Source organism: Drosophila montana, unplaced genomic scaffold (genome assembly GCF_035044405.1).
Source record: "Drosophila montana isolate Dmon_TW-CO22-7 unplaced genomic scaffold, ASM3504440v1 contig_2883_1, whole genome shotgun sequence".
Lineage (NCBI taxonomy): Eukaryota > Metazoa > Arthropoda > Insecta > Diptera > Drosophilidae > Drosophila > Drosophila montana.
Window position 1 is genome coordinate 265,902 of NW_026997758.1, and position 17,892 is coordinate 283,793.

The window sequence follows — 17,892 nt, forward strand, 5'->3', positions numbered from 1 at the left end:
TCTAAAAATACCAATGAAAGCCCCGCCAAATTTAAAACAGCTTTATTAATTATAAAATATCTTGATGATTTATTGAACGACTTATACATATTGTGAAATATTCAAGTTTCTTAATTAAAAAACTAGAATGAATTTAATATAATACTTATTAACGATTGGCAGAAAATTGGCCAATCGAGATTTCTATAATCTTAAGGTCACTTTAGTGGTTATAGTCATCAACAACAATCAAGAGCCTGAATGATCGGTTCATACCTAAACGAATATCTCAGACTAATACATTAAGTTGTACATATAAATATGTTTGCCTGCGCTTCGTCCATTAAATTACCATTTTTTGACCACAGTCATGCGGCGACGAGGTAAAATTAAGTGGACACATAAAATGCTAATCATCTAGTAAAATTAAATTAATTTAAAATTGCTTATATATGTATATGTAACTAAAAAGAAACGAAAGCTTTGCTTTGTTTTAACCGTGGCATCAAGTCATACAATTTTGCGGATCCCTGTTTAGCTTATAAATTATGGAATTTGTGTCCTAAACGATTACTAAAACGATTATTGCAATCAATTGTGGGCTAATTTGTCGTCAGAACAACCGATGTACGTGTTTGGCTCAAGTCCTGTGAGCTCCGAGGCAAGTACAATTGCGTGCGAGCTTTCGTGGGAAACAGGTCAGATACGAAGTTGGCCTGAAAGTGAAAAAAAAATAGTTTGGGGTTATTAAAGTTAAGGGTGAAAATATTTAGGGTAGCTCCTAAAAGTATGGTATGGTATCCAAAAGTGTTCCTAGGCACATAAACCAAAGAATATGAAACACAACAAATTTCTATTCATAGAATGATTACTTAAATTGCATGAAAATTGAGATTTTAACGTGTCAGCCCCAGACATAACCTCAATATTCAATGACTCCCATGTGCATGAACATATATCTATGTATATGTGGCTTTACATGTGTGTGAGTTAAAATTCATGTGCATATGTCCGTCAAACCAAATGATGCATAAAATTGCAGCTCTATATACAATATATGTATCTAGCTGCAACATGCAGCTGGTCATTATTACGATTGCGTGCCACATGCCACAGTTTGGCAGGAAGGTGTTGAAAGCGAGTCAATTAGGGGCACGACTTGATAAAACGAATTACGAACTTCTGATATTAGGCATAACGACTTAAAGGAAACGCCAAGTTGTGTATGTCAATTCAAGTTAAGTTTAATCGCTAAGAGTCTTTGCTTTACAATGCTTTAAATCTCTATATCTGGACGAATTCACTGGGTTTTACCATCTTTGCTGAGCCAAGCTGCTTGCAAGTTGAAACAAGCTTTGGGCAAACAATAGCACTAGAAAAAGATGATCAAGTGATGTATGGTAAAGTGTGTGGTAAATATGACAATCAGATATTGAAATTGTGACTTAGTTATAGTTATGGAGTTGAACTTACCACGATCAGGGCACAGGCTGCTCCAATCGCTGAGCCGGCCAGCACATCCGACCAGTGATGCTTGTAGTCGGAGACGCGGCTCAGTGCCGTATACCAGGCGATCATAATGAATAGGAACTGTAGAAAATGGCGCAGCAGCTTCGAGCCATGCCAGATCATGCGGGCTTGCAGGTACAGCTGCAAGTTACAATGAGAAATGAGCAAAAGCCAAAGATTGTAGATGAAAGAGACTTACCGCCACATAGACCATGGTGTAGAAGGTAAAGCTGGAGTGTCCGCTGGGAAACGAGAGGCGCATCTCCTTCAGCATGCGCGCCGACGAGCCAATACCCTCACATTTAAAGTCCGTTATGTATTTCCCTACATTGGTCGCATTATCGCAGTTGGAGCCATCGGGCATCAGAGGCTGGCACACCTGTGAAGAGGAGCAGAGGTACACATATTATAAACTGAGCCGGAAAAAGCGCTGTTCCCTTGTCCCTCCCTTCCTCCCTCTCCCCTGTTTGCAACATGTGCTGCACATTTGCAGGCAACTGCTACACATTTTATGCTCAAATAAATAATGGGGCGTCTCTGTGCTGTTTGTCAGCTGGGGGAGCCATAACAAGACAAGTGCCCCTCTACAAAAGACAACTCTTGCCACCAAAGTTGTTGGCGATACGCGAAAATGCGAGAGCTGCTCAACAAATACACAGATATACATTTGTATATATATACATACATTAGTAGAGTTTGAAAAACCCAACTAAAAAGTTTGCTGGCTTAGATAATGCAGTGCTCTAAGTTTAACTGCGTAAACCTGATTTTTCATAACTATGAAATTGTTTTGATTTGGTTCAGAACTTAATTAAAGTTCGGTTCAGGTTAATGTGGGGCTATTCTTTAGTCAACTGATCCGGATTAACATTTCAGGGTAAAAACTGATGCGGTTCAAACCTTAGTCTATACTTTAATTAAGATAAACTAAACTTTAAAAATTGTAAAATTGTTGCTGATTTCTTAAACGTTCCTCGTCTGCAATTGCAACAATGTGCAGAAGCACTCAAAATGGGTGAAATAAATATTAAAAAGAAAAATAAATATAAATTGTCATTTAAATGCACTTATTAATAGCCTCTTCGTGTGTGTCTCCTGTCACATGTCCTGTTGCATGTGTTGCATATTCAAAATTAATTGGCAGTGTCACGACTTTCCGTAATTGCCATCCGATTAGGCTTACCGCTATGAAATGTGGACGCAGACGGCCAATCGAATACTTGGCTATATCCGTGGTTAGTTGACTGACGGCGGCGCCAAATGCGAATACGCCCATTTTTTTGTAGCACTCGATCAGCCAGTCGGGAATCTCATATGACATGAAGACATAGCGCCGAGACGTTCCCGTTCCCGTTCCCGTTCCATTAGCACTTTCCTTCCGCGAGTGCAGCAGTTCGATGCAGAGGATCTGTGGAAGAGTGAAAAAGGGAAAGGTCGTTTATCAGTGGACATTTCCTTTTAGCACCTCGTCGAGGTGTGTTTTCTTAGGAATAGCTACAATAAATAGGCACGCAAAAGGTATGCAAATAACAAATGTTGCCTTCGACCTCGTTTGCGTGTGTATATATTTGTGATTTGTTTTATTTAGGCTTCGTTGGAATTAGGGCCATCGTTTTATAGCCCAGATGTTGCTCTGGTTTCATTTTCGAAACATGTGGAGTCTCGCAGAGAGATGAGTCTAGTCTCGATCTCTCCCACTACTTGTGGCTGCTGCTCTATTGCATCAGCTTAAAACTGGAGCACATTGAAGAGTTTTCATTTCTAGCTTATCAACAATTGTGTGTGATCTTGAAATGATTGTGCAACAACGCCTCTGGAGACTCAAGACTGGCATATGCTTGACACATTTTTTATGGGTGGGCATTTGGGTGCCAAGAGCTCCTCCATCCCCAATAGCCCGCAGTACGCAGTACGCAATTTAATTCAATTCAATTCCATTTAATTTCCCCCAAAGCCATTTGATTCGTGCTCCCTCTCGTTTGTACTTACCACGCCGACTGGTATCACCAGTCCAATAATGTAGAGCATCCAGTTCCTCACGGTCGAGTCCTTAAAGGGATGCTTTAGCGATTCGTCATCACAGAAGAAGCCGCGCTTATATGGATCCCCAAGCAGAAAGAACAAAAGTATGGGAAAACCAACTGCAAATGGAAAATATACATATAAAGTTTATCAATAAATAGGAATTTAATCGAAAAAAACTCTTGTGTCACAAAACGTAACGCGGCAACGATTTATCAATATGCATTTAGTAGGTCATTGGGACTTGCATTGAGTATTAGTTGGCATTATCTGCCGACTCTCACCCTCTCCCTCCCCCCTTAAAAATATATAAATGACATTGTTGACTTACGATATGTCTAAGCTAATTGATAAGATAACCAATCGACTGCCGAATAAATGTGGGGAGACATCACGACGACCTAACTATTTTGGGGCCCAACAGCTGCATGCAGCAATACGTAGAGAGGGGAGGGGGAGGGGTACGTAGAGAGGGGATTGGGGGGAGTGTATTGTAGAACCTATCAACAAGTTACCCACACATTTTTTCAATTAAAAATGCACTGCCATTAATAATAACCTTACATGCATACAAATAGGGCTAGACAAATGGTCAGCACACATTTTTTGATTGATTGATTGATCAAGCGAGCAAGCGAGCTCATCCATCAAAGAGTGACTCTATCGAAAGTGTCAGTGACACTTGAAATATGTTTGTTTTGAGCACGAAGTCGACGTTGCACTGTGTGCTAATTATACTGCATCGTATATAAGTACGAGTATCTAATTAAAATTAGATTAAGGCCCACAAATGCCACACATCAGCCGGAACAGCACTCGATTGTACAGTTACAGTTAGAGAGAGAGAGAGAGAGTGCCTAATTGCCATTGCAATCGTGCGTATTACCTGCGTGAAAGATGGCCAGCGATGCGCTTAAAATATGGAATGCCAGAGGCCCTTGAATCATTAGCATCAAATCCGAAAGTGAGTCACAATTGGCAAATATTACCCAACTCGGAATACTCCTGCCTCCGACTATTTATAGAGCCAAGTGCTCATTAGCTGGATGACGACGTCGCGCCAGAATCTTATGTAGAGTACTCGATGGCGACGATTGCCCGCAGAGGCGGCAGACGGCGGACTTGGAGTTGGCTATTTAATTTTTTCCACCCAATGCCAGACAAAGGGACACAAGTTGAGTTGGGCAAGTCGGGAATCGGGAATCGGGCATAAAGGTTGACACTGAATGAAAGTGAAGCGGGGCGAGCAGCTGCACTGAGAACAGGTTCGATCTCTAAGACGCGGCAATTGTCTGGAGTCTTAACGATCCTCCATGGGAAAGTTATGCCCAGCCATTGTTGCCAGATTAGAGTCATATTACAGCAGCAAGTGGCCTTTGTATGCGGGCGGCTCATCCTGCCCAAAATAGTAACTACTATCACTAACCATATAACATATAGACTGTTCTCACAGCAAGAGAGTAAGAATACATATGGCCTGTGTCGTGGAACGGCAACGCTGTCTTTTTACTCGCTCACTCTACAGGAAACTGCTTTGGCTTACTCTCATCCATATGATTGGTGCAATAGAACAGCATCGCTGTCTTTTTACTCGCTCCCACTACAGGAAACTGCTTTGGCTTACTCTCAGTGCTCTTTCAATTTGTCCTATATACCGTTGAAATGTTTGTGTGTGTATGTGTCCCCGCACAAGCAAAAATACCCACAAATTCAATTTTTGAGGGGACGAGTAATATGAAATAATGAAAGGGTTTGCCAAGTCGATGCGAAATTCTTGCACTTTAGCTCGTTCTTCGTTCGAAAGGGTACCTAAGCGTTGGCATGTGTGCATTTAAAAGTTTTTGGACTTGCTATTCACGCATACTTGCATATTTTGTATATGAATAGAAGCATCTATGCGGATGTGTTATTTGGTGTTAGTGCTCCTATCCTATCCACAGTATCTGCGATGGTCTGCTGGTAGATTTTATCCGAGCTGGAACTACTCTATATATAGATAAAAATAACCAAGCATAACTAACTAGATTGAATATGTTGCTGTGGTTCTTTTTTGTGAGAGGGGGATTATAAATTTGTATGATACGAGGCTGGCAACCTGGGGCGGAAGTAGTTCGTTTAGAGAGGTAAGTTCAACCGAATTATGTGCACAGAAACTGTCGCATTTTGATATTATTGAGAGTGTTTTGCGTCCATTTGGTGTCAAGTCCATTTCAATATAATACTTAAAGCACAATTGTTGATTCCCCCATAATAATGATTCTCCACATAAACAAATTGTTTGATAAACAAAGAGGTAAACGTTCTAGATGCTTAGGTAAACATCAGCTCAGCCTCTCAGGTTGAGACCAAAAGGGAGCCGCTGCTGCCACCGGCCTACACATATCTATTTAATTCCCAACTTATCTGTATCTCGAGTGTATGCAAATGGGAAACTGCAGTTTTGTATCTTTTTGTATGCTTTTGTATGCTCCATGTCGCACTCTTTCAAGTTGTTGTGGCCTAAGCTGGTGTACAAACATTGGGCGGCACGTTAGAAATGTGCCTATATCATTGGTTCTTGCAACAATGAGATGCAACTAATTCCAGCTGGAAATTACGAAAGCTAAAAATCTGATCTCATATGCCGTAGATGGGGGAAGACAATGACTTCGTCTGGCCGTTAAATTCTAATAGCATTCATTAAGCAAGACGGAAGTTTAATTAAAGGCAATTAATGCCAAAGATTTGCACTCTTAACCTCTGGCCAAGACTCCAGGCTCCCGTTTTAGTAGACTCCAGACTCCAGTCTCCGGCAGAAGCTCTGCGGGATGACTGACAGCTCGAAATTGATTGATCAGCTGCGTTTTTCTTATGTGTATCAGGCCCAGACATCATCAGGCTGAGCAAATTCTTTGGCAATTTCGCGGTTTATCAGTTCTCGAGACAATGCCTCAAACTCTCTGGGAGGCAATGCACATGTGCAGCAGCAAAAATTCCCAGAGCAGCGGCAAAGGTGTCTCTGTTGGTGTCACACAGGTAGGGCCGCGATGCGACGCCTTTGTGTAAGTCATGGCAGGTCATGAACAGTAAAGAAAATTACAATCAGAGCCAGACTGATGAGTCCGGGCCAAACCGGGGGCACAGGTAATTACACTTTCAATGCCTACAAAAATGTAGCAAAAATTGAAAAGAAAATATACAAAGAGTTGACAGATATGCCAGATACCCTACAGTCCGCAATAGGGAGATAAATAATTGCTAACAATGGATTGTTGGTTTAAATGGCCAATGAGACCAATGAGACCTGCATTGCTCAAGTTCTTTATGCGTATCATAGTTGGATGCTGATCTAGGATTGATACAAAGATTTGACAGATATGCCAGATACCCTACACTCCGATATAGGGAGATAAATACCTGCTAACAATGGATTGTTGGTTTAACTCGCCAATAAGACCTGAAGCATTGCTCAATATCTTTGAGTATATCAAAGTTGGATAACACACAAGTGAATATGCCCTGCCTACAATAAGTCAGGGTATAAAGACCGCTGTCATTAATTGTGGCCGTGTGTCCCTCGCGTTTGTTATGTTGTGGCCTTTTGGGTAGAAAGTAAACAACAATATTGGGCGAAAGAATTGGAAAAGTGATTGCCTCCTCCATGGCCATGACAACCAAATGCGTAACATAAATATTTTTCTTTCTACTTAGTTTTTGGTTGAACGGAGGAGAATTCTACTACTCCGCCCACACTCACGGACAATAAATTATTGAAGTGCGTGCGCACTTTTTCTCTTCTCTCTTTTTCTTCTCTTTTATGAGTTTAATGACTTATCCACAAGCCCACGAAAAGTTGGAGGCAGTTTTCCCCAACTGTGCCACAGCTCGTTCGCATTCAATTAACGTCAGACACGCTTCAAGTTTATTCCAAGTGAGTTTTCTTGTTTAGATCTCTATATATAAAACTGTTTGTCCTGACTGACTGACTGACTGACTGACTGACTGATTGGTGATCAACGCACAGCCCAAACCGTTAGAGCTAGGAAGCTGAAATTTTCACTGTAGCTACCTTATGTGATGTAGATGCACGTTAAGACGGCAATTCCACCCGCAAGTGCGGAAAAATCGCGAAAAACGTTTGTATGTAACGTTTTTGTTTACATTTTAGACGTGTTTCACACTTTTGTCCGACTAGCTTGAAACTTATTTTCAAAGCTCTACATAAGAATGTAATGAATACGTGTTTGAGCGATTTGGGAAATTCCACTCGCAACAGTGGTAAATCGGCGGAAAACGTTTGTATGAAAGTTATTTGTTTACCGTCCGATCAGTTTCAAAATCATTTTCAAAGCTTTTTGAGAACATTGATTTTATAACAAACCTGCCACGGGCAAGGCCGGGTTATACCCGCTAGTATGTACATATGTAGGTGCCACTGTCAAAAGACACCAGCCAGAAGACCACAATAGCTGAGGTAGACGAACACTCTCAATGTTTGGTAATATCACTTTATCAGCTTTTTGTGCGTCAGATCCAATTTACGCCCAAATTAGTTGACGACAGACAGAAATGTGCATCAGATCCGACAAAAGACTCTGGCCACAATCTTAAAAGGTGCTCCTTAATCTTAAAATGGAATGCATCTCTGATACGTATATTCTTACAAAATTCAACTAATTGGAATTTATATGGATAGAACTTCTTTGTGTTTTTACATATTTGATTAAGTGTGCAGCTGGTAAAAGTTTTCCGTCTCTCTATTTATGGACACAACTTTTCTCAACTTTTTTCATTTGGGTCGAAAAATCAATACGATACGATTTGATGACAGACTTCTCGATTATGTCGACAGTCATTGTTGAAATAATTAAATTTGTATACTTTATTTGTTCTTATCGGTGAGATGGCTTACTGCGGTTTTGCGTGTAAATTCCCTTGCGTTTTAACCGTTATTTATTGCTGATAAAGGTGACTAGCTTCCACTTATTGCCAAATGCGAAATAGATAAGCACGCACGTGTTTTGGCGCAAAGTGATTCATCAAGGATCATTTCTTTTTATATACATTTTGCTTTCATTTATGGTATCTACCTTTGGGATAAGCCCAACACAAGCGGATGAGTCAGCCTGAGTTACCTGATCCGAATCTACAGTTATTTATTCATGTGTGTGTGTGTGTGTGTGTGTGTGTGAGTTGAGTGATGGGGCCATGTCAAAAGATCTGGCTTTTATGCGAGTCATTTATTTATGCTTATAGTATATATGTGCACTACAAATAAATATCAACTGTTCAAATAAGTAAATGGCACAAAAAGCTGTAAATGAAGCTTGAGGTCGAAAGCAACAAACATGGCGACATTTCGGTTTACGTTCGAAAAAAAAAGGTGTTGTGCTCAATTATTGCAGTTGCCAATTGCAAAAACACATCTAAAAGCAGGTAAATCGAATTTGATGACTCACATATTTGAAGCGAGAACTGGGAGTAAGCAATACAATACATGGCCACTATTTTTATCTAGAGAACGAAAACGGGTTTTAAATTTAAAAGCATAAAAATAACTATGCCTTGCTTAGTTTACACACGTTTTTTCGAAGATTGCTGATAACAGCTGAAATATGATTTTGCTGATATTATAACTCCCCCGACGAGTTGTACAGTCGTCGGGTTCGTGTACCCCCATTGAGTAATAAAGAGAGAGCTGCCTATAGTAAATGAGCTTTATTTTTGAGTTTGATTTTGCGTTTGCGGACCAACCCGATCGACCGCTCGGGATTTTTAAAACGGTAAAAAAAAGCACTGAGTGAGTCTTCAGCTCTTTCTCTTTATTACTCAATAATGGTGTACCCCGTTTTTTTCGGTGACACAATTTCACGCCTGTGCATGCAAATATTGACAAAAGGCGCGCAGTAAGGGAAAATATAATGCAAGCAAAATGCATCGCCAGCTATATATGTATTGGTTAAGTCAGCTAAGTAAGCAGAAATTGCTTGTGTATGTGGGGGTGCCCGATAAATTCTAAGTACCTTTTTAGTGTTATGTAAATTATTCATGCGCTGATAAAATGTGTTATTATGTGGTCACAATAAATAGTTTAACGCGGAAATAACTTAAAATTGCGATTATAAAATCAAACTGTGTTTTGCAAATTGCAGTAAGCGATGTTGCCCGCTCAGCTGTTTGAAAGCGCCCATCTAAAGAGAGCAACAGCGTGCGCCTCTCAGTATGAGCATGAGCTGAGCGAAGCCAACAGTGTGGAGCGCACGCACACACACACACACACACAACAGACGCACACGAAAATTACATAAAAAGAAATACACAAAACAAACATTGCGACAACAGCCAGGCGGCAAATTCACACATATGCATACGCATGCACGCACACACACAGACACACACATGCACGCGCATACATACATTTTGATTCATTTAAAAATATGTTTGTATAATTGGACAAACGAATGTGACAAATGCCAATTGGCAACACTCACCGCAGAGCAGAATCAAAACATCAAGTCCCACACGGCACAAAATGCGCTTGTTTGTGTCCATATCTTTGTTGTGTTGTTGTTGGTCGCGATTGCGATTGTTGTTGTTGTTGTTGATGGAGTTATTTTCGTTGTTGCTGGCAATAGTCAACGCTGTCTGTGCAGGTGGAATTCCAACAATGGTGACGTGTTTGTTGTTGTTGTTAACAGCCACGTTAGCGCCTGATTCTGCACTCAACTGACTTTCCGGCCGACGCAGCGGTGTTGTCTCGCTCGCTGACAATTCGTTACTCATTTCCAATTCGCTTAAATGCTTTTGGGTGATTTAAAATGTTGGAAAAAGCTTACCAAAGCTCACTCTCTCTCTCCCTCTCTCTCTCTCGCTCTTCTCTCTTGACAATGAACTTGGGCTTTGTCAGCGTCGCAAGCAGCCAAGATTGTTCTGCTCCCCTTTCGATGCTCAGGTAAAAAAATGGATGTTATAAAAACGTCATTTCTGTAAGAGGGTTAAAAAATCATAATTTAAAAAGAAATCTTCGTTTCACAAACGACATTTGATGTATATTTTTTGTATGAGTAATGCCGCGGATTCCCTTTAGAATAAAAGACAGCCATGACGAGAGTATTCATGCTGTGATTCATTATTGTGATTCGTTATATCGTTCAGAGACAATTAACATTAAAAGTTTAATCTTTGGGTATCCCAAAGAAAATAAAGTTAAATCGTAAAAAGTCAAACTAAGACTAAGCCTCGTTAACCTCGTTAACTTATCGTTCTACCCAAATATATAGTTGTAAGTCCAGGAATAGTTTGTTTGTAATGGAAAGTAATCACCAGTGAGTCGTGATTGATTCGAAGCCAATGGCTAGATTCTTGGACAGGATTATGCCAATTCCGTGTGCAAATAGTTTCTTCAGTCGGAACCTCTATAATTTAATGCGGTTCTCTCAACTTGTTTGCCCGTAATAAGCAGCTGCATTGCCTGCAATTGCAACCAGAACCTGTGGAGCAGCAGCAGAGTTCCAACTGACGAAGTGCCAACCGTCAATCAAAAAGCAGCACAAAAAAACAAGCTGCACTTGGCCGGGATCAATCGGCAGTAGATCTGCAGTTATCAACTTCAAATTTGACCAACAGGGATTCAACCGAGCCAGCTGAATCGGAGCCAGGCAGACAAGACCTATTTATAGATAGCGAAACCAGCTCCAGAACAATTACTATGGCTCGAACGACGCTTGTCTCTACATCTTGGCAAGGCAACCAGTTGATTTGCCTGCTCAAATGCCAATGATTAATTTTCTTTCCTGACAAAACTGCAATCTTAATTAAACACAGCAACTTTAAAGATTGTATCTCTAAGTAGACTGGCTGTGAATGGATTGGAAGTACAAGAGTACTTGGTATATTTGCCGGACTGCTTTGAATTAAACGACTGCGGCTTCTTTTAAAGGGAGAAGCACAGCTGTATTAAATGTGCTGAACAACTTGATGAAGAGATCATGATTGGACAAATCTTATTAACCTCAGAATACTATAAAGTCGATTAGTCGATTATGGGGCGGGCATTGACCGCAAGCTGAGTTAACCTTGCCAGTCGCTCCCCCCCCCCCCCCCCCGCAGGCAAGTGTCACGCTGCGAAATAAGGTCAAAAAGCTGCATCGGCTGCAAGTTGTTGGAAATTAACAAAAATATATAATTGTGCATAAATAAAAGTAAATGATATGTAAATAATTTCATATGCGTACAAGCAGGAATTTACGACCGCGTGGCGCCAAGCGAAAGCATCGAAAATTGAAAATTATATCCGAATCCGAATCCGAATCCCGTCAGCAATATGCCCGACAGTCCAAATGCCAGACTTCCCAATACGATTGAGGGGGGGGGGGGGGCATTCAATTTCACGGCCACGGCAGGCTGATTGGCAACGTGCACTGCGGCTGGCCAAAAGGCAGCGGCAACAGCTATTCGCAGACTTATTGACGACGACGACGACGACGACGTCGACGTCGACGACGCTGTCAGCGGAAGGCAAAACGACACCTTGTCGCCGTCCATAGCCCAAGTGTGGTCGTTGTACTTATGGAAAATGCTTGTTTATTTGCCATGTAAATAATGTTTATTAACTGCATTCTACAAGTCGAATTTGATGACGTTCACACGCGCCCAACATTGAAATCTAAGACGCTTCGACCAGGTTGAGTTGACAGGAAGAATGGCTTATGAAAAGTTCAAATCTAAACACAAGCAAATGGAGGGAATGCAATGTAATTATATTTTACAACTAGCGGGTATAGCCCGGCCTTGCCCGTCGCACGTATGTTATAAAATCAATGTAAAATCAGCAGACTTAAAATTGACCAAAAAAAACTTTGAAATGCGAAGAAGTTTAGATTTTGCCAAAAATGTGAAACACGCCTCAAATGATTTTTCTTATAGATCTTTGGAAATAAATTTGAACACAAAACGTCATCCACCAAATCTTTGACCACCATTTCCGCCAAGGAGGAACGGATTTTTCGAAAAGTGTGAAACACCCCTCAAATGAATTTGAACAAAGATCTTTGAAAATAAGTTTGAGGCCGATCGGATGGTAAACAAAAAAGTTACATACAAACGTTTTTCACGTTTTTTCCACACTCGCGGGTGGAATTGCCCGAAACCCCGTCTTAACGTGCACATAAGGTAGCTACAGTGAAAATTTCAGCTTCCTAGCTCTTACGGTTTGGGCTGTGCGTTGATCACCAGTCAATCAGGCAGTCAATCAGTCAGTCAATCAGTCAGTCAGTCAGTCAGGACAAACAGTTTTATATATAGATATAATCTTTTAATTGCTTGATTTTGGTCAGCTGCCAGTCTGCGAATGCTATTAAAAACAAGGGGAACGTGACGCATTTGATGCTTTATTAAATTAAAGTTAAATCACCATGAAACGCAATTATTTAACTGTTTAACTGATTATAAGACCCCACATTCCCAGCCCACTGATAAGCAGAGAGCCAGAACCAGTTAACAAAGCTGTACAATAACTGAAAATTTACCGTTAAAAACACCTGCAGACAATATTAATATACTTTGTCCTTGACCCTGGGGCCATTCTTGGTGGCAAAAATCGATTTCACGATATGGCAAATATTTCAAGTATTTGCTTTTGAGTATTTCGATTTTCTGCTATCCTCACTTTCATTTGCGTGCTGCGTTTTTCAAGATCCGCGCAATTACACAATATAGACACCTATGTTTACTAATTGTTTTATGTTTGTTTACTTTGGCATTAGCTTTGAGTTCTCACAGATATTTTGCAATCTCATTTTCCTTCCAATCTTTCATTGCGGTCGAGCGAAAGAGATAGATAGCAAAAATTGAATCGAAGGTATTATCTTTATTAACTGCCGAATCCACGCACACACATGCAGAGAGTCAAACTGATTTGTATAAATGTACAAATATAGTATATATTTGTGATCGAATATTTTACCTTTGGCCAAAAATGAGCTGAATGATTGCGTATTTATATTAGCGCTTTTTAATGTGTTTTTCCGTTGGTGAAACCAGATGCGAATTTTCTTTGGCTTTGCTTCTAACGTCACTTATTTATTCATTTTCCTTCGCGCATAAACAAATACGAAATCACAAAACATTTTCCGCACCGAATTCTCAACAAAGTGTGCCGAACCGAACACGTCCGCTGGGTAAATTGTACTAAATATGGAGGCAAAGACGACAGACAGGCCTTGTGTTTGTCGCACACAGAGAGCCACAACGCAGAAAGAGAAAGAGAGAATGAGTTCTGTGCTCTTTTCGGACTTAATGAGAATAAGACGGGATGTGCGCACTCGCGTTGCTCAGGTACGGTATATTCTAAGCTTAGATAAGATATGTATGTGATATAGGAATCAAAAAGGGATTTTAGATAATAATGAGGTCACTAGACCCGTAGAATAATTAATACTCGATAGACCTGAATGCCGAAACAATAGAGTTTTTGTTTCGCTCAATCCGCAATAAATTTCTTAATCTTAAAGTCGTCAGAGTCATTTTGCGATATTGTTTCTGGCTAGAATTAAAGCTCTGTTCGTGTGATCAACACTAAATAATTTCTGATAGCTTTAAAGACTCTTTGATCAACATAAAACAATTTCTAATATGTTCCCCCTGTCGATCGAAAGAGATAGCACGCTGCCAGCTGCGGAGAGTGCTGCCACTTTCGGCTCTCTTGCATTCTCGCTGCAGTTGATGGTGCTTCAGAGGTGTTTGGACAGTTGCCGCGGTGGTTGCTGCGCTCAGTTCTTCGGGTTCTGTTGAACGCTGCGGTCGCATTGATCTTGGGCGCTCGCAACAATTTACTCAACTTCTGCATTCTCGTCGTTCTACGCGGGCGGCGCTGCGCATGCGAAAGAAGGGCGCGTAAAGAAAGTGCAAGTGCAATTGCAAGAATAACGGAATCATAAAACAAAATAAACAACAATAATATTTAAGCAAGCTCATCAAAGTGCTACGTAAAAGTCGAAACGCAAATGAAGGCAATTCAAGTATAAATATTTAAGAAAAATTCAAAAAGTTTCTGTGTGGTTTTTGTGCGCTGACAGCAATATTTAACCGATATTTTATTTTCTCACTTGCGCAATTTCCATTTTACCCGCCTCTGACAAAAAAAAATCAGATATTTTGTTTATTTTACATTATCGATTGCCGGGCTCTCATTTACCCAACTTGGCTACCAACGCCGCCGACGCTTATCAGCCAGGCAAAGGCAGCGTTCGATAGCCACTAAGCCGGAGTAAATAGAGTTCCGAGACCCGAGTCCATTAGCGTATGCCCAAAAAAGGCACATTTCTTCGTTATTTATTGCATTTTAAATATTTGGACTGCTCAACTGATAAAAAAAATATGCCCACACACAGCGGCAGCAAGGTGCAGCAGTAGAGCTACTACACCCACGCTTCCGCCCACCATGAGTAGCCTGCGGCCCGCAAGTGTCTGCGATACGACGCCGCTGCAGCGCTTCGAGAGCCAAAGCAGCAGCGGCGAGGAGCCATCTTCGCCAACAGCGGCGAGTATCATAGCAGCCGCCGCAGCAGCAGCGTCCACCTCAAACTCCCCACACCAACACCAACACCAACAACACCAACACCACCACAACAACAACAACAACAATATCAACAAGAATGTAAAAGTTGATTTACAGCTGCCAGCGTTTGTTGGGGCTGGAGTGGGTGGAGCAGGCACTGGAACAATTGTCATAATGCCGCGCGCTCGCGGCACAGCTCACATCTTTGGACGCATCGCCATGGACCTGAGCCTGCTCAGCTGCGGTGAGTTTCAGGCCCCCTCCCCCCGACTAAACTAACACACAATGAGAGAAACTTAGCTTGAGCTTAGAATTCCTTCAAAATGAACTTTCACACTTCTTTACCATTCTGTTTAACATTCTGTTATCACGTTTTGTACCAATTGAACTCTTGCTCTCTGAATGAATCTATTTAAATGGTCCAACTTGTCTGTTTTTGTGTAAAGCTCATCGGAGTGTGTGCCGTATCAGAGTTTTAGTCGCAACTATATTGTGTATTATTATCTGGCCCCTGGGCGCCGTTCATTTAATTAATAATAACACTCGGAATTGTAGAGAAAATGTTATCCAACAGCGCATGTTGGCATGTTTTTCAAATGAATAAGCATTTTTGCTGCGGAGGATGCCCAATGTGCCCAATGGACCTCAATCAGCGCCCAAAAAATACCTAACATAAGTATTTGCGCATCGAGTGTTGTCTGATTTATATTTGACTTAATTTACGCAAATGTTTGTGGGGTGAATTTATTGTAAACCGAGTGAAAAGTTGCAACAACAATATCATCATCATCATTCATCAGCTTGATTTTGAATTGGAACTGGCACTGTGTTTGTTTACCCAGATCTAATTTGGGCATGCTCAGCAGACCTTGTTTCGATGAGCCAGTGCGTCAGCTAGAATCTGATTGGATTCTTCACTCTTCCCAGCTCAGTTATGACAATAATGATAGCTACTCCAACCGGTCTAATTTGGGCATTCTCAGCGCAGACCTTGTTTAAATGAGCCAGTGCGTCAGTTAGAATCTGATTGGATTCTTCATCTACTCCAACTGGAGGAAAGATGCTTTCGGATTGTATTATATTGATTGAATTTCTCTTGTTACAGTCGGCTTGACTATGCTCGCCTTCTCGTTGTGGTGTGAACCGATCAGGCGCGGATTCTTCTGCGATGATCTCTCGCTGATGCATCCCTACAAGGAATCAACTATACGCAGCTGGATGCTCTATCTGATGTGCGCAGCGCTGCCCGTTTCTCTGGTAAATCAATAGACATTACTTATCTAAGTCTGCTGCTTAATCTATGACTTCCACACAGATTCTACTGGTGGAATTCTACAGGGCGCAGGACAGGCCAAAGTACGGCAGCAGCAGCAGCGGCTACTATCTGTGCCACATGGAGCTGCCGCAATGGCTGCTGCAGTGCTATCGCAGGATTGGCGCCTTTGTGTTCGGTTTGGGCGTGGAGCAGCTCACCACGGACATAGCCAAATATGCCATTGGTCGACTGCGGCCGCACTTCTTTGCAGTAAGGGCAGCACTTGGCCTAATCTTGAATGGGTAATCAAATGTTTTAATTGCAGCTCTGCCAGCCGGTGCTCCGCGACGGCACCAGCTGCAACGATGTGATCAATGCCGGTCGCTATATCGAGGACTTTCAGTGCACGGCATCCAGCCTGAGCGCCAAGCGATTGAAGGACATGCATCTCTCCTTTCCCAGTGGCCATGCCAGCTTTGCCTGCTACTCCATGGTCTATCTTGCGGTGCGTAATCCTAAACAGGAGTGCAGACATTTAACCCAGCTCCTTTTCCCATTTAGATCTACTTGCAGCGTCGCATGCACTGGTCGCGCCTCAAAATGTTGCGCCATTTGTTGCAGTTCCTGCTGCTCCTGTTCGCCTGGTACACGGCACTAACGCGCGTCTCCGACTACAAGCACCATTGGTCCGATGTCCTGGCCGGCTCAGCAATTGGCCTCACCTACGCCCTGCTGGTGGTAAGTCAACATCCTTGCCTCCATATTGAATAAACATATTGATTTGCATTTGTTCTCTACTCGGAGACGTCGATCATTTGGTAGACGGGCCCAATCGGAACAACTCTCATCGATTTCAGCTGCTTTTAGTTATCGTCTCTATATGTACAACTATTTAATCAGCTATAGCCTACTAATGTACATAAACTACTTATGTACAATGTACACTGTCTTTGTGTGTGTCTTTGACTTTAGTTTTACTTAATAAAATTTTGCTAGTGTATGTTTAAAAGGTGCTCTGTGTTTTTTAATAATAGTCGAATATGATAATCTCTATATATAAAACTGTTTGTCCTGGCTGATTGACTGACTGAGTGATTGACTGACTGACTGACTGACTGATTGACTGACTGACTGACTGATTGGTGATCAATGCACAGCCCAAACCGTAAGATGTAGATGCACGTTAAGACGGGGTTTCGGCAAATTCCACCCACAAGTGTGGAAAAAACGCGAAAAACGTTTGTATGTAACTTTTTTGTTTGCCATCCGATCGGCCTCAAACTTATTTTCAAAGATCTTTGTTCAAATTCATTTAAGGGGTGTTTCACACTTTTTGGAAAATCCATCCCTCCTTGGTGGAAATGGAGGTGGAAATGATGGATCTATATGAAAATTCATTTGAGACGTGTTTCACACTTTTCGCAGAATCGAAACTTTTTCGGGTGGAATGCGACTCAAAGATTTTTTGTGCGAAGTTTTAAATTGTGTCCGATTTGCTTTAAACTTATTTTCAAAGCTCTACATAAGAATGTAATGAATACGTGTTTCAGCGATTTGGGTAATTCCACTCGCAACAGTGGTAAACTGGCGG

General features: G+C 41.4%; 2 protein-coding genes across 4 annotated transcripts; one reads left to right on the forward strand and one right to left on the reverse strand.

Moving 5' to 3' along the window:
* Nucleotides 1-41: 41 nt before the first annotated feature.
* On the reverse strand, nucleotides 42-13,636 carry wun (wunen). 2 transcript variants are annotated; one of them, XM_064684644.1, is made up of 7 exons: nucleotides 13,454-13,631; nucleotides 9,981-10,473; nucleotides 3,478-3,629; nucleotides 2,672-2,896; nucleotides 1,688-1,867; nucleotides 1,453-1,629; nucleotides 42-695 (listed from the first exon to the last, which is right to left on the reverse strand). In XM_064684644.1, the coding sequence occupies exons 2-7, from the start codon at nucleotides 10,270-10,272 to the stop codon at nucleotides 582-584; spliced, it is 1,140 nt and encodes a 379-aa protein (XP_064540714.1). In that variant the 5' UTR covers nucleotides 10,273-10,473; nucleotides 13,454-13,631; the 3' UTR covers nucleotides 42-581. The 2 variants fall into 2 exon arrangements, with proteins under 2 accessions (XP_064540714.1, XP_064540715.1); XM_064684645.1 differs by lacking the exon at nucleotides 42-695 and adding an exon at nucleotides 1,199-1,351 and having other exon boundaries at nucleotides 13,454-13,636.
* Nucleotides 13,637-13,645: 9 nt separating this feature from the next.
* Nucleotides 13,646-17,310, forward strand: wun2 (wunen-2). 2 transcript variants are annotated; one of them, XM_064684647.1, is made up of 7 exons: nucleotides 13,646-13,824; nucleotides 15,164-15,290; nucleotides 16,152-16,303; nucleotides 16,362-16,571; nucleotides 16,627-16,806; nucleotides 16,863-17,039; nucleotides 17,106-17,310. In XM_064684647.1, the coding sequence occupies exons 1-7, from the start codon at nucleotides 13,684-13,686 to the stop codon at nucleotides 17,121-17,123; spliced, it is 1,005 nt and encodes a 334-aa protein (XP_064540717.1). In that variant the 5' UTR covers nucleotides 13,646-13,683; the 3' UTR covers nucleotides 17,124-17,310. The 2 variants fall into 2 exon arrangements, with proteins under 2 accessions (XP_064540717.1, XP_064540716.1); XM_064684646.1 differs by lacking the exon at nucleotides 13,646-13,824 and having other exon boundaries at nucleotides 14,261-15,290.
* The last annotated feature ends 582 nt before the right edge of the window (nucleotides 17,311-17,892 follow it).